Here is a 16,115-nt window from a genome sequence, read left to right as displayed (position 1 = left end):
TCACTTGCATGTGTATGAATGGAAGTCAATGGAACGAAAAGAGTAGTGTGACTGGCCCTTTAACCTCCAAGTTCTTATTTCTGTGGTGTTCCACACATTTTGCAACATCATTGGTCCAATATCCCTTAATTTAATACAATACTGTGTTTTTCTGTGATCGTGGTTCGTTGAAAAACATTTTCGTTTCCACAGTAGAGAGACAAATACTTGTCACTGGAAAATTGTTGCACCTTGTCTGGAGGGTACAAGTCATTTTCACTACATTGTCTCTACATCGTATATGTAATAGATGTAATTTAGATGGAGACACTCATCAAGGACATCATGCAATTGTGTCCCTGGTCTCCACCCAGATAATTTAAGCACAATTGTCCTTTATCTTAGGAGGACAGGCTGGTTTAGTAACAGTGGAGACTATGACTTTGGAGACTCCCTGTGCATAGGGCATAGTTTCACAAAACCTAATCGGCTTAACTGGTGCTATTTATAACGGTATTACCAAAAATGTCTCCGTATATTACATTATTGTAAGAAAACCCAATCTGGCCTTTTTAATTGGAAAATGCCCAGTGGTTTTTCCAGGACCTATTATTACTCCAGTACATGCACAACTGTGTAGCCTTAATAACAGTATAAATTTGAATCTGCTTCCCAATTAAAAGTATAACCAACTTTTAAACACAAGGCATAGTCATGATGACCTAACCAGGATATTAAAAGTTGAAGGGATGGTTCACGCAAAAATAAAAGATTTGTCATCATTTATTCACAATAATAATGTTCCAACCCCATGACTTTCTTTCTTCTGTCAAACATAAAACAATATATTTTGAGAAAGTGAAAGTGTTTTTTATCCATACAATGGAAATAAATGGTCACTAAAATTGTTTAGATACCAGAATTCTTCAAAAAAATCTTATTTTGTGTTCCCCAGAAGAAAGTAAGTCATACAGGTTTGGAATGGCAAAAGGTGAGTAAACGATGACAAGATGTTCATTTTTGGGTGGAACCTTTAAGTGTTTCATTGTCATTTAATAGCTCATGTTGTTCCAACCTCATATTTTATTTTCCATGAAACACAATCTACAAACTTCTGTTATACATACAAAGAAAGTGGATTAACAAGATTCAAAAACAAAAGTATCTTGATTAGTTCATTCAGCATGTATGTTATACTTCACATCGTCTAACGTCACACAATAGCCTTATTTGAGAAAACAAAATGTGCTGTTTTTCAAACCTGTGGCATTGGAATTGCACATATGACACATATTCAATTTTAATATATGTTAGTGAGAAGAAAGATACAAACTTTTAGATATCAATCTGCATATGTGATGGACATCGGTTATGCTCATCTTTGGTATTTCCTTTGAAAGCATCGTGGGTGAAACAGCTCTTATTCAACTTATAACACAGATGTTTTTTTGCGCATAACCCCCATTGATTTTGCCTTCAAACACAGCGTGATGCCTCCAAAGGCGTGAACGCAATTTGGTTTGTTCCTCAAACAAAGCCATCTTAAATGATCACTTTAGTATAACTTCAGAAGACATTTACTGTACATTTAAGCATTTAGCACACTTTTTCATTGTTTTATTGCATTCAAGGTAGAGCATGCATTTTGATTTGATCAATTCATGCATTTCCTGGGAATCGAACCCATGACCTTGACATTGCCCATTTTTTTTGCATGGAAAAGAACAAATGGACAACAACTCTTTGTTTTTGATGTAAGAAAACAACACAGAATGGCATGCAGGCGAGTAAATAATTCCAAAATTATTCCTTAGAAGAAAAGACAAATACTACTGAAAGTTCAGGGGGAACGCAAGGACATACTCAAGTCCAAATCCTGATTACCCAACAGGCAGTAATCTAAATCGAACTACTTCATCTACTGTGCTTCTCTAAAAGAATGAGCCCCATCCACCAAAGACTTCAACTCAACAATCAGACCTTTGTTTTAGCCAGGAGTGCTGTTGTGTGTTTTGAGACCATGTGGGTTCTTCTCTAAGCTCCAGTAAAGCCTGTGCCCAAAGTGAGAGGCGAGGTGGGTTGGGCTGAGTGTGAGAGCACCAGGCTTCCTCGTCCGGCCCACAGTCAGATATCAACCACTCGGATACACTCCACCAGAGGAAGCCAAGACTGGAATAACCTTGCCAAGCTGCATCTGTCCACTGCCAGGGCTTCCTCTCCTGTAAATGTTAACACTTTCCCTGGAGTATAATGAGGTGGATTAGATTGAGTTTCATTACTAAGTTGCTTGTCTGGAAAGCTGTTGTGTTGGCTGTGATGGAAGGGAACTAATTGTTTGAGAGTGTGAGAGAAGAATGTAATCTACCTACAGGTCCCTGTGCACCAATGTTCCCTCAAAACCCAATTATCAATTTGAAAGTGTGAATATGAGAGTCAAAAGGCAGCAGTAGTATTTTGAAACAAACACGAGATGGGCTTCAAGAAGTTGTCCCAAAAAAATTGTCATTATTTGCACACCCTAATGTCTTTCCACACCTGTATGACTTCTTTTGTGGAACAAAAGTATTTCAGATAATCTTGATGTAGCTTTTTCCATTACGCAACAGTTCATTAGTTCCAAATAGAACTAAGATGCACCATTAAAGTATCAGAAAGTTTTCAAAGTATCAAAAATCCACCCTAAAAGTATAATGACCCGAGTCAGTAAATTGGAATAAGATTGGAGAATGAATCAGATATGTGACCAGTCTCAACAGGTTTATTGAAAACACAGCCTCAAAAGACTGATTCATTTGCTGATCGGTTTTCTAGTTCAACTTGTTGATTCAAATATCACGAAGGTGAGTAAATTATGACAGAATCTTTCGAATTTTTGGGTGAATCATTTTTTTAATTTGTGTTGAAGTGGGATATAGATAAGCCACCTCTGGAATTGGATCTGGCATTTATAGTGGATCCTCTACCTCATTTGCCTCTGAAAAGAAATGCTATGATCCACACATGAAAAATCATTTATAATAATGATGTCAGTAATTTGCAATATTTCTATAAATGCACTTAAACAGAGGATCACTACTACATTGTTTCTACAGTGCTGTAAAGTAAGCTTAACTCTGTGGTTTAGAGCCCCCATAAGTGCGAGCTCCAAGACATTTGACTTAATTTAATGATGACAGCTCAGACACTGTTAGATGGACATTATCTGACAGCAGGGAGGACATATGGACGCGGTCCCTGATGTCCACAGAGAAAGCAGTGCAAAGAGGACGTCAGGTGGGAACGGATTTATTGGGGAGCAGTCTGAAACAAACAAACAAACAAACAAACAAAAGAGAAGATAAATGCACTAAGATCATAATAAAGGCACCACTTTAAAATGATATTTTGCATTTGAGCGCCTACAGATTGAGGTTGAAAACTGGTACTGCAATAATCTGTTTGTTTTTTTTCATGGCTTTATTCCAGAGGTAGATGACTGATGCAGAGATATTATATTCTGTGGATATTAATTTTCTAAAAGATAAGATCAAGTGATAAAGAAAAAAATAAAATCAACCTACTGACAATTATTCAATATCTTTGCATGGAAAATGGAAAAATACTATGATTTATAAATATTTATCAGAGACTTATATTTGTTGAATGGCTTGAACTGATTCCCTAAACCGAATCTTAAGTGAATGCAAATCAAAGGTAATGTAATTTCCTAATGAAGTTTAAATATGAGATGCTTTTTAAATCATCTCTGTCATAACTCTCTCCTTCTCATGAGTTACAAGACAAAAAGGATAGCAAGATTAGTTTAAATACTCTTAACAAACCTACTGGTCATATAAAAAGTACATTAAATTCATTACAGCATTTACAATGTTGCTTAATTTTATATTTCCAGCAAAACCATTAGAAATTTTGACTATAATTTAAAACTGAGATATTCAAACTGGCAAAAAATATGTATAAAAAGAGTCAATATGATTTTTTAAGAGGTCTCTTGCTTACTATGGCTGTATTTATCTAAAAACAGTAATATTGTGAAACATTATTACAATTTAAAATAATGGTTTTCTATTTGAATTTATTTTAAAATGTGATTTATTGATAGCAGACATTACTCCAGTCTCCAGTGTCACGTGATCCTTCAGAAATAATTTTAATATGTTGATTTGGTGCTTCTAACTTGGTGACCCTAAACTTTTGAACTGCACACACACACACACACACACACACACACAACCCCATTAAAAATACATACGTGTTATTATATGATTACTAATAGTTGACCAGTATTATCAATAGCCCCTTTCACACAGTAATACCAGTAAACTGCCATAAATTACTGGAACGCCTTTAAATACAAAATACAATTCATGCCGGTAAATACAAAAATGTGCTCTTTACACAGGCAACAATGTTCCGTATTTTTACCGGTAAAGCATCATTCACACATCCACATTAACCAGAAATGACCTCTAAACGGCTGCGCCTCCCGGCATTGTGTTTGTAAGCATGGAGGGATAAACATGATCAGTGTTTTTGTTGTTTTTATTTCTGTGTCAAACGTTCACATTCATGCAGCGCTTTTGGCCCAGAGACATTGCATTACACGACTTCAAACCGAACTACACAGCGCGTAGTAAATGCGTCAGAATGTTATGAATGGCTCAGAGCCGTTGAATTTGGATTTCAATGCTCTGGATTGGCTTCTGAATACCAGTAAACTGCATGAACAAATTTACCGGTATTTTTGAAAAGGTCCTGTTCACACATGACCTCTTAACTGTAATTTACTGGTAATTTACCAGTAAAGTCTGTATGTGTGAAAGGGGCTTTTATGACAGCTCATCTATTTCACTGTTGCTATGGGGTGTATTGTGCATGTACATGTGAACAACCACAGCTACCCAGTCTTTATACTTTTTGAGAAAGCTATATTCTCATCAGATTATTAACACATTTTCTGTTAACTGAAACCTGAAGACCAAACACCCACTAATGCATACAAATACCTTGTTCGCCCACCAGTGGATGAGTAACGCAGGAAGCAGCAACCCACACCACAAAATGTTCTCACATAAAACCTCTTCAGTTGCCTAAATGTGTTACCTTGGCTACCAGAGTTGGCCTGGGCACTCCCAACCAATCACAGAGCTGATTCCTGTGGGTCCGCACTGTGGCGACGTCACTTTCCCTAATACAGGAAACAAGAAACGACCATTAAAATGAAAAGTCCTCCTCGTGATCCTCCAATAAGCCCCGTGTCAACACTCACCAATTAGTGTCGCTAAGCGAGGCCATGACATCAGCCAGCACTTGCTCATCGTCAATGACATCATCGTAGGTCAAGAACATCTCGTATACCTGGCTGGCTGTCGTCTTCCTGATCTTCAGACCCAAGAGAGACAATGGAGTCAGAATTAAATACGGGATACAACACGAGTGTCTAGACTAAGTCTGGACTGAAGTCGCCTGCTAATGGTCTCACCACAGGGAACGGGTGACAGAGCAACATCAACAGCTGCACTAAGACCTTCGTCCTCACGTCACCCTTGAACTGCACCATTCCACAGAACCTACGGTCAAAGAGCCAATCAGAGAGAGAGAGCTCAGGCATGATGACCAATCACAGAAAAGATCACACTAAAACCAGAAAGCACATTTCAAATGACATTTTAAGAGTGATTAAATCAAAACGTAAGTTGAAAATGGTTCATGAAACAGTGTTTGAAACATTTTTTTTCAAAACAAAATTTTTGAAACCAAAGATTCTGGAAAAATGCGTTTCTGAAAGTCTGTAATAAACATTGATGAAGAAACACATTTGATGTGAAAATAAATCACAAAGGCAATTAGTTTGAAAAGTTCATAAACGCATGAGGTGGTGTGGAACTGAAACAAATGATTTATCTAAAGTGATATGTTTAACATAATATTTAAATTAATAACGGTTCAATACAATCACTTCATCAATTATTTTATTTTTCTGAATTTTTAAAATAAATAGAAAATAGTACAAACATTGATGAAGCGATTGTATTGACCGATTATTAAAAAGTAAAGATTCTGAAAGCTTTTTACACTGCTTGAAGGAGATTTCATAATAATTTAAGGCAAGACACTCCAGGTGAATAGAGTAAAAATAATTAATAGAAATAACCATAATTCAAGTTGATTGATTACATTAAATATTAAAAAGTATTACATTTTTTCAATGCTATGTTTAAATATGTAAATGAGGTATTATCCAAGTAAATTTGCACTAATTTGTATACATGTCCAAAAATAAATCTGAACACTGGATAAAGCCAGGTTCAAAATTCTTTTTTCTTTTTTTTTTTTACATTAAAGTTTTTAGATAGGAGATTTTGGCAGAGATTGCTGCATGTTTTCACTATGTTTTTAAGAAAAAAAAAAAAAAGAAAGGAAAAAAAAAGTATAAAATCAGGCCAATAATATAAAAAAACCTCTCTGTAAAAACCTTCAGAATACAGACAGCAATACAACTTTAAGGTTTGTTGTATGCAAGTGCTACCTGAAGTGAGATGGAAAAAAAATTCACTTGAAAGTATTTTGGATGTTTCTTTCCACTAATATGTAACAAGTTATGAAAGACCAAATAGCTCAAAATCTTAAAATTGACCAGTGCATGAAAAACTATTTGTTTGCCTCTAGTGTCATATGTGTCACATATTATATTTTATAAAATCTATTTTTAAAATGTTTAACATTATTATAAAAATGGTGATAAATGGTGGACACCCAACTTGTCATGGACCCATATATCTACAGAGTGCTGTAAATGCAACTTACACAGCAATACTTGACAACAACTTCTGGACATCTTTGGACTTCTTGATTTCCTCTTTACAGAGCAAGAGTAGCTCCATGCAGAATGGATGACTGAAAACAGAGAAATTACCTCAGAACAAAACAAACCAACACACACATCCACCCTCAGCCTCCTCGTTTCAACACAAGACTTGGCTGGGCTCATCTTAAGTTCTCCCAAAGGTTCCCTGTGTGAGTTCTTTCTGTGTATTTCTGTCATGATATCATCTCTCCTGCCGAGCTCTGGATGGTTTGTGTATCTGAGCCAAGGGAGGCAGTAATGTACACTGGGCTTTCCCACGCTCACCTCTCCTCGCTGGCGAAGAGGTCAAAGCAGCCGTTAGCCAGGAGCTGGTCCACCATCTTTAGCAGAGGTACAGAAACTCTGCAAGCGAATCAAAATAAATATCTCATTTAGTTTGCAGCCATCAAGTTCCAAAAAATTATCACATTGCTATTTAATATATAAAGCATTTTTTGTTGGATTTCCAAGTATATATACCATTACCAAGACGTATTATTGCCCATACTGTGATAGAAGATTTTGGTCATCCCTGCATTTGTTTTGTGGCTAATCTATGTTGTGTTTTGCAGTGCAGTTGTACCTGTCATTGCGCAGGTTATCTCTGAAGATGCGTAACAGCGTGTCTCCAAACTGCTGAAGCGCTGTGACATCCTGCTGAATGCTCTTCAGATACTCGAATAAAGACTGAGAGGAATAACGCACCTGCAGACACACACAAGCATGTTTTCACTAGTGACAAACTCTTATATCCATTATTATTTGTATGGTAACATATTAGTTTAGGGACCAATTCTCACTATTAAGTAGTTGTTTATTAGCATTAATATTACTAGCATATTTGCTGTTTATTAGTACTTAAACAGCAAATATTAATTATTTATTCTGTATAACCATATTTTAGATCCCTTAATCTTACCAATACCTAAACTTAACAACTATCTTAGTGACTAGTAGTAAGCTTCAAATTATGAGTTTACTGAGGGAAAAGTCACAGTTAATAGTTAGTTAAGACAAAGGTTTTCAATCTCTTAGGGCACCAAATAAGTCAAGATTGCCACTAGCGCCTCATCTAGTTTTATGTAACTGATAATGTGAAATGATAAATGGTCAAGGGTGTGCTATTCTGTACCTCACAACTGTGTTGTGAAATCTTGCATATAACATGAAGAATGTTGGTTGGTTGGTTGTTTTAGATATTGTAAAATAAAGATTTCAGCCTATTTTGCAGGATGTTAAACCTATCTAAAGGGGTCTTACTCTGTGTATCTGTTTGCACAATTAAGGCCATTGCATACTGAGTGCAACATTTTCCTCTGAAACTTTTGTCCATCATCATCATAAAAAAAAAAAAAAAAAAAAGGCACCAGGGTTTGATTTTCAAACCTTTACTCGTATAAACTCACATTTTTGTAGTACTGAACTGTAAGGTGCTACACATGTGCCTTCCATGCCATATTTACACAAAACATGGCATTTAAATAAAGTTTAATCTTGCAAATGCTTTGATAAAGAATGAATTATAAAGTAATAAATTATTCATCATTATATACGACTCCCCTGCAGCAGTGTGTTATTGTGTGTGAGGAGTCAGATGGGGCACGGTTATGTGCAGTATCAGTCCAAACTCTGCTGTGTGATCCAGAGGGAGCCGAGATTCAGAGAGAAGCTCCATCATTCAGCATCGAGTCTGTGAGAACCGCTCATTTATCCAGCAGTTTTGGCTCGGAGAGTTCACGCAGTTCCAGGCTGAAGGTGAGAGCGTAACCTCTACTGTGGCTCTAATCAAAACTCTGCCGGTTTTTAGGAGAGGACTCATTTATAGGTCCAGTTGGCAGATGAGTTGACATTTACTATGCGCAAAGCTCCTGTTAAAGGCCTTCACATTATTTTTTCTTCATCAACAAACACTGGTGGCTATAAATAACAAAAGGGCTTAATACTGTATCAAGCTCTCCCAACAGCCACTGGAGCACAGGCACTGAGCCTAAAACACTAACAACGTGGAACAAAGGAAAGATGGAGAAAGAAAATATACATCTACCACACTTTATATACAGAAATAAGATTTTACAACTTGATCTTGCTGTTTTAGAAAAAGGACAAACTACCTGATATTTATTTGCCAACTACTTTTTTGTATGTGTTTTCCCCCTGTATTTGGTTTATCTGCATTATCTGTTTCACATTTTCAAAATATTTGAGAATTTATCCCTATAAAAGAAAAAAAAGTGCCATGTCATTGTCCTCTATTGTGCAAATACATTAATGCGTTTATAACTATGGTTTAAATGTGCAAATACATTCCACAGAATATCAAATTACTAAAATGATATCAAATCTCCAATCCAAAAATAAGCAATAATAATAATAATAATAATAATAATAATAATAATAATGTGAAAAAACACAGTACCATTTGAAAATTTGATGTTTTTTTTGTTGTTATTTATAGTTTCTACAAAAATATTAAGCATTTTATAAAGCATTTTATAGCTTTTATTGGGCTATTACTGCATGTTTCTTTGTGAAATTGAAACATAACAAAACTAAATTGAAATTTTAAAACAAACCCCAAGTTACACAAATAAAATAAATTTCTTCATATAAACAAACTAAGGCTTTGTCTGTGCTCTTTCCATTTAAAACGAGAGGCAACCACTGCATTTTAATCATCATCCAAACAAAGATGCAGCACGAGCAATTTTTAATCTAAATTAGATTGTATAATTTCAAAATTAGAAGCAAAAACAGAATGGTCTGATTTAAGTTTTGTGCAACTACACATAAAATATATATTTGCATTAAACAAAAAGCAGATGAGCTGAATGAGACGCAGGTTCACTCTCTGCCAGCAGGTGGCGCTAATGAACAGCAATGATACAGTGTTTCCTGGGTTACCACTGTAAACAAAGCAGAGCTGCATTATGAAATCTACTTTACTTTAATATGCATAATTCAGAGGCAAGATCGTAAATAAATGCAGTCTTGGTGGGCACTGGGCAGCAAGAGACCTTTAAAAAAAACAAAACAATAAAAAGTAAAAAAAAAAAAAAAAAAAATCTTATCAACCATTTTGAATAGTATTGTATAAATGAGGGAAAAACAGCAGCTAACAAAACAGGAAAATAAAACAAGAAAGAAAGTATAGGAAAATGCTTTAAAAAAAAAAAAAAAAAAGAAACCTTACAGAGTAAAGGAGAAAGGAAAAGATCAAGTGTATGAGCTGGTGAGCTGAAGATCCCTCCAGGGGCCCTCAGTCACCACCGAAAGCATGAGCGCAAATGTGAAGGGACTCTGTGCCAATCCCGCTTGCTCTGTTCCAGCTAAATTTGTTTTGAATGAATCCTGGCCCACTGGAGGAGCTGTGGTTTTGCCTCAAAGCCGTTTACACCCTGTGCACTTTGAGGCCAGGATGGGCACAGACTTGCATTTGAGGCAAAATTTCAGTTTATTCAAACACATGTGAGGAATTTTCTTAAAACACCAAAGCGTTTCAACACCAGCTTATTTTTGAAAACCCAAAATAACGGACCACTTTTGTGTTGCAATTCTTGCAAATCTGAAATGAAGCAATGCAAAAGTAATACTACATGGTCTAATAGTCTCAATTTCCCTGAAACTATTCACACTCTTGACTGCGGTCACTACAGACAGACTCTCTGGAGAACAGAGTGTCGACGGCTCCCTCTGTTGGTCACTGCTGTGTCTTTTATCACCATGCAATTTATTCTAATTGATCCCTTTCTGTGACCTCACTGTTTGCCTCATATGGATATTCTGATGGCTGTGGTCTGGTTATGTTGTAGATTTATTTTTAATCAAGATTTTCAACCAGGGGTCAGTGAAACGCATTCCGGGGCATCCAACAATTGATTGATTAATGTATTTATTTTTAGAAACGAATGTGTTTATACTGCAAGGATGCATTAACTTGATCAAAAGTGACAGTAAAGAAATTTATAAAGTTTTCTAAAAGATTTCTACTTTAAATAAAAGCTGTTTCTTTTGAATATTCTATTCATCAAAGAATCCTAAAAAAAATTAAGCAGCAAGAATGTTTTCAACATAGATAATAATAATTGTTAAACAGCATATCGGCATATATGATTTCTGATGGATTATATGACACTGGAGACAGAAAATGCAGCTTTACCATCACGGGAATAAATTACATTTTAAAATATATTCACTTATTTTTTAATTGTAATAATATTTCACATCATTGCTGATCAGATAAATGCAGACTAGGTGAGCATAAAAAAAATCTCATCAACTTACTTTAAATAAAACATTTCCATGTTCTTTCTTTCGGAATGAACAACTAATTTATTAACAAATTATTTTATTAAGTGCTGTTGTCAAGCGATCACGATTAAATCGCATCCAAAATAAAAGTTTTTGTTTACATAATATATGTGTGTGTAGTGTGTGCGCGCATGCATGCATGCATATTAAATATATATATATATATATATATATATATATATATATATTGACATACACACATACATATATATATATATATTGACATACACACACATACATATATATATATATATATATATATATATATATATATATATATATATATATATATATATATATATATATATATATTTATTTTGAAATATAATTTATATAAATATTAATATTTTATATATAACTACAACATGTACGTGCGTGTATTTATATGTACGTAATAAATATACATAGTACATATTATGTAAAACTTATTCTGGATGTGATTAATCGTTAGACAGCACTAATTTCATTATGTGTTGCAGTAATGTTTGTTATTGTTTACAATAGCACTGCCAGTCGGTTAAATTGTAATTCAAATGAACTTTGACTTATTAAATTATTAATTTATAGGACTAAAATTATATTCTAAAGTGCAACTGAAAAAAAAGTCTTTAGACCGTCTGTTTTAACCTTTATAAAGGTTAAATTTCTGTTTATAACAAACTACACTTTAAGCCTCTCAAGGAAAAAAAAAAAAAAAAAGTATGGACTGAGGGTGAATTGTGGTTTAATGCTTGTGTTTATGTTGTGCAACCTACTGTAGATTCGGTGAGGCCACCCACAGACACAGTGAGGCCCAGGAGCGTGTGGTACTGGTACTGATGCAGGCGCAGCAGCTGTGTGATGTGAGGGAAGGCCTGTGATGCAGCGTTCCAGTTCAGGGAGTTTCCTGTCTCTCTACGGTCCATGTGAAAAAAAAACAAAAAAACACCAGAGGTCAGAGATAAACATGTGTGAAGCATTTGGGATGGGTCTCTTATTCAACAACAGTTAAAACTGTAAGCAGTGAAAATAAAAATATGTACTTTCCAGAAACTTCAATGCAACAGAGCACCTCCCAAAGTTAATGACATAATGTAAGCCAAGTTAATACCTGACGCATTTGATCTGTTGCACGCAACCCAGAGGTGCAGGGAGATGACAATATATAAGACGTGAACAAAACAACAAAGACTCCCAAACCAGAATAAAGGACACACAAGTATTAATAATTAATTTGCGCTTTACATAAAAAAAACAAAAACAAAAACAAAAAACATTGACCAACCTTTAATAACTGAATAAATCTCCTCCAATATTTTTACAATCAGAGAGGATATGTAGGAAAACTAATAGTTTGATACAGTCATAGAGATTCAGGATTTGAAGCCCTTAATTCTACTTCAGAATAGCACTTATTATTTTGATCTTAATCTTCCTATTAAAATCGAAGGGAACACACTATATCAATTTGTTCTCTAAAAGTAAGAAGCACACAACGAGTTGTATTAGCAGCTGTTTGAAAACTGATTTACAATACCTTTTCATTCATTTTACACACTCACACACAAATTTTACTGTACCTTCTGATCACACTGCAAAAATGTGATGTTCTTCTTGTTTTCCAGTGCAAATATCTACAGACTTTTTAAAATTAAGATACACAGAGAAGGGAAATGACAGAGAGGAGTCTTGTATACTGTCAAATTGAGTTTATGAAACAAATCTGTCAATAGAGTCAGACAAATCAACTTCGTTCAAAAGGAGTGCAAGGTTTTAGACCCCACTGACAGATACTTGTTCATGTTTTAACCATAAACTCACTTTATTTGGTTCAATTTCTCATAAAACAAGACTTCAAACTATCAAATTATCTTCATAACTGTCTTCATTTTACATTAAGTCTTGATTTAAGGATGTTTAAATATTAGATTTTTATTTTGAGTCCTTCATTTGTAAAAGGAGAATTAAGACCGTTTAAGACCTGCAGAAACCTTTCTAGAGCAAACTATACTCTTGAGTAAAAAGAAAATACTAAAATAGTCTATTAATGTGGTATATAAATCAAAAGTAAAAAAGTTTCTAATGCTAGGGTCAATAGTGTTGTGTTTTATAGGAAATATATTACAGAATTTAAATAGCAGTAGGTGTGTTAGTAAAACTAGACTGTTTTAACACGCTGCCGAGTACGATTACACCCCTGTGGCACTCACGGAGGGAAGATGCTCAGTAGCTCCTCCCGGTGAGGAATGTGAGGTACTGCGGGCTCTGTGCTGTGAAGAAGACGCAGGAAAACGGTGCCGGCGTGGGCTCGGTAGCGGTCGATCTTCTCTGCAGCTTGCTGAGCCAGGCAACACATCATACGCTGAACTCTACACAAAATTAGAGAAATATCTGTGAGCGGTCTGCCATGCTGCATTACGCTTACTGCGACTAGATTTAAAGGGTTAATTCACCCAAAAGTCAAAACAGTGTCATCATTTACTCACCTCAAGACAAGTTGTTCCAAAACTGTATACATTTTTCTTTCAGCTGCTGAACACAAATATTGACTTCCATACTATGAAAAAATAAATAAAAATACTATAGAAGTCAATGGGGACCAGATACTGTTCGGTAACCCATAATCTTCAAAATATCATCTTTTGTGTTCAACAGAAGAAAGAAACTCATAGAGGTTTAAAAAACAATTTAAGGTGAGTAAATGATGACCTAATTTCCTAACTCTCCCTTTAAGCAAGATTGACAGCGTCTCACAGGTCAGAGGAGAGGAGCTCTGGAGCAGACGCCACCACCAGCAGGGTCACGTCCATAAGGCTGCTCATTGCTGCCGCCCTCACCCTGAAACAGAACGAGAGCGAAGATTCAGAGCTACACCGTGACTGTCAAACTGCTTTTGGAGAAACACAAGCACACAAAAGATGCTTCAAATATTTGATGACACTTCGTTAGTCACAAAGGCAGTATGACAACTGCACATGTTGTTTGTTGACACTTCCAGCATCATGTTGAAGGTTTGCTGTGCCTGGAGGCATCTGTGGGGAATGTGAGGAACGTGACACTCGTGGGGCAGCGAGGACAAGGCCGGAGGGCAGTGACAAACAATCCGTTTACTGTTATATTTAAAAGTACACTTCCCGGCAAATCACATGAAGTGGCTATATTAAACTGATTCAACTCATTATATAATGAGGATATAATAATAATTATTTAATTATTATATTATTATTTAAATTCACATTTAGTAATTTAGCAGACGCTTTTATCCAAAGCGACTTACAAATAAGGACAATGGAAGCAATCAAAATAGCAATTATTATTATTAGATAATTATAATAATGATTATTACTATTATTATATTGTAATAATATTGTTTTAACAATACAACAGTATTACTATAGTAATATTTGTGTATATATAAAATATGTATTTATTTCTTTTTATAATATTTTTGTTTAATTCTTATAATTTAATGAAATATTGTAATGATAATATCTATTATTAGTATTATTACTATATTGTTTTTTATTTTTTATAATACAATAGTATTACTATAATAAAAAAATATATATTTATTTACAATTTTAATTATGATGTTGATAATAATAATAATAATAATAATAATACAATTATTATTTTAAATTGATTTACTATTATTTTAGTGTAGTACCACAATACCACTGACCAGAGGAGAACTGCCCCCCGACTGAACCTGGTTTCTCCCAAGGCTTTTTTTCTCCATTTCTGTCACCGATGGAGTTCTGGTTCCTTGCCACTGTCGCCTTTGGCTTGCTTAGTTGGGGACACTTAATTTCTTGCAATATTATTGACTTGATTGCACAGACACTATCTGAGGAGAACTGAACTTAGCTGGATGATGACGTTACTGATCTGTATTGTATAAAGCGCTATATAAATAGAGGTGACACTGCTGCAACACAAGTACTGTATGCACCTCTACAAAGGCATGTGAACGTACCAGGCCCCTACGTCCCCTCTGCTGTCCGTGCTGTAGTCGTTCGTACAGCCCAGCAAGGCTTCATACACAGAACTTATGTTGTCCTCACACAGGACACGGTCGGGGCTGCCTCGCGCACACACTCCTACAGTTACACACACCCTGAGAAGCACAAGAAAGCACAGGACACATGGACATGCAATGCAAGATGGGACAAAGCAGTGAACGGAGACATGAATTTCAGGTCCTGCAGGAAGGTGCAGGCGTTGACCGAGCTTAAGCTCAGGCAGACTGGTTCTTCAAGCGCAAAGGAGACATAAAAAGGTGTTACTCACTGAGACATGGCTGTGGCCGCATCCCTCCTGGCTTCTGTTAGTCTTTCTTCTTTCTGCACAACCTTACAGGTGGCCTGGAGCCCAGCCAAGATCTAGGGAACACGATTGAGAATGCAAACTCAACCTAACAGTTCAGATACAGACTTGAGCAGACGAGACATTATGAGGTCTGACCTTCTGTAGTTTGCCATGGATCATAAAAGGAGGCAGTGAGCCCAGGGCGAGAGCGCAGCCACAGCGCGTCAGAACCTCGGGACTCTCCAGGGCTGACAGGTATTGACTAACCAGCTGATCTGTATGGCAACAAATGGATGTAAACAAATAATAAATGGCCAAAAGTGTGTGTACACCCAAAAACACACCCATAAATACTTGTTCAGCATTTCATATCAAAACCACAAGCATTAATCGCTCCCATTGTTTAAAGTGTATTAGTTTCCTGTACCTTGCATTTTCACATGGGCTACCCCTGGTTCAACCTGATAATACTGCCGACACAATGCTGCCAGTGCTGACACTGCAGCATCCTTCAAAAACATGTAAAATTTTTAAAACGACCATATTGTTGGTACAGTTGTAAGCTGTTCTGGGTGTTGAGTTGTGGACTGTACCTGTAAACCCCGTCTGGCTCCGCCGGAGAACAGGTGAAGGGTCTTCAAGCTGTCGTCTATTAGCCATTGCCAACCAGCTGCAAGAAATCAGAATGTACATT

General features: G+C 35.8%; 1 protein-coding gene across 1 annotated transcript in view; it reads right to left on the bottom strand.

The window, feature by feature from the left end:
• Positions 1 to 1,014: 1,014 nt before the first annotated feature.
• tbcd (tubulin folding cofactor D) overlaps positions 1,015 to 16,115 on the bottom strand; it is a 39,810-nt gene continuing 24,709 nt past the window's right edge. Inside the window, exons 25-39 of the mRNA XM_058770208.1 lie at positions 16,015 to 16,091; positions 15,849 to 15,930; positions 15,578 to 15,696; positions 15,404 to 15,495; positions 15,090 to 15,230; positions 13,868 to 13,951; positions 13,324 to 13,482; positions 11,890 to 12,028; positions 7,410 to 7,531; positions 7,112 to 7,189; positions 6,787 to 6,876; positions 5,462 to 5,549; positions 5,249 to 5,361; positions 5,083 to 5,167; positions 1,015 to 3,279 (exon numbers count right to left, since the gene is read on the bottom strand). Coding sequence (XP_058626191.1) covers positions 3,265 to 3,279; positions 5,083 to 5,167; positions 5,249 to 5,361; positions 5,462 to 5,549; positions 6,787 to 6,876; positions 7,112 to 7,189; positions 7,410 to 7,531; positions 11,890 to 12,028; positions 13,324 to 13,482; positions 13,868 to 13,951; positions 15,090 to 15,230; positions 15,404 to 15,495; positions 15,578 to 15,696; positions 15,849 to 15,930; positions 16,015 to 16,091 — 1,484 coding nt within the window. The 3' untranslated portion in view covers positions 1,015 to 3,264. The remainder of the gene's footprint in view (positions 3,280 to 5,082; positions 5,168 to 5,248; positions 5,362 to 5,461; positions 5,550 to 6,786; positions 6,877 to 7,111; positions 7,190 to 7,409; positions 7,532 to 11,889; positions 12,029 to 13,323; positions 13,483 to 13,867; positions 13,952 to 15,089; positions 15,231 to 15,403; positions 15,496 to 15,577; positions 15,697 to 15,848; positions 15,931 to 16,014; positions 16,092 to 16,115) is intronic.

This window comes from Onychostoma macrolepis, chromosome 03 (genome assembly GCF_012432095.1).
Source record: "Onychostoma macrolepis isolate SWU-2019 chromosome 03, ASM1243209v1, whole genome shotgun sequence".
NCBI lineage: Eukaryota > Metazoa > Chordata > Actinopteri > Cypriniformes > Cyprinidae > Onychostoma > Onychostoma macrolepis.
The sequence above is the reverse complement of the archived record's forward strand: the minus strand, read 5'-3'. Positions and strand labels throughout refer to the sequence as shown.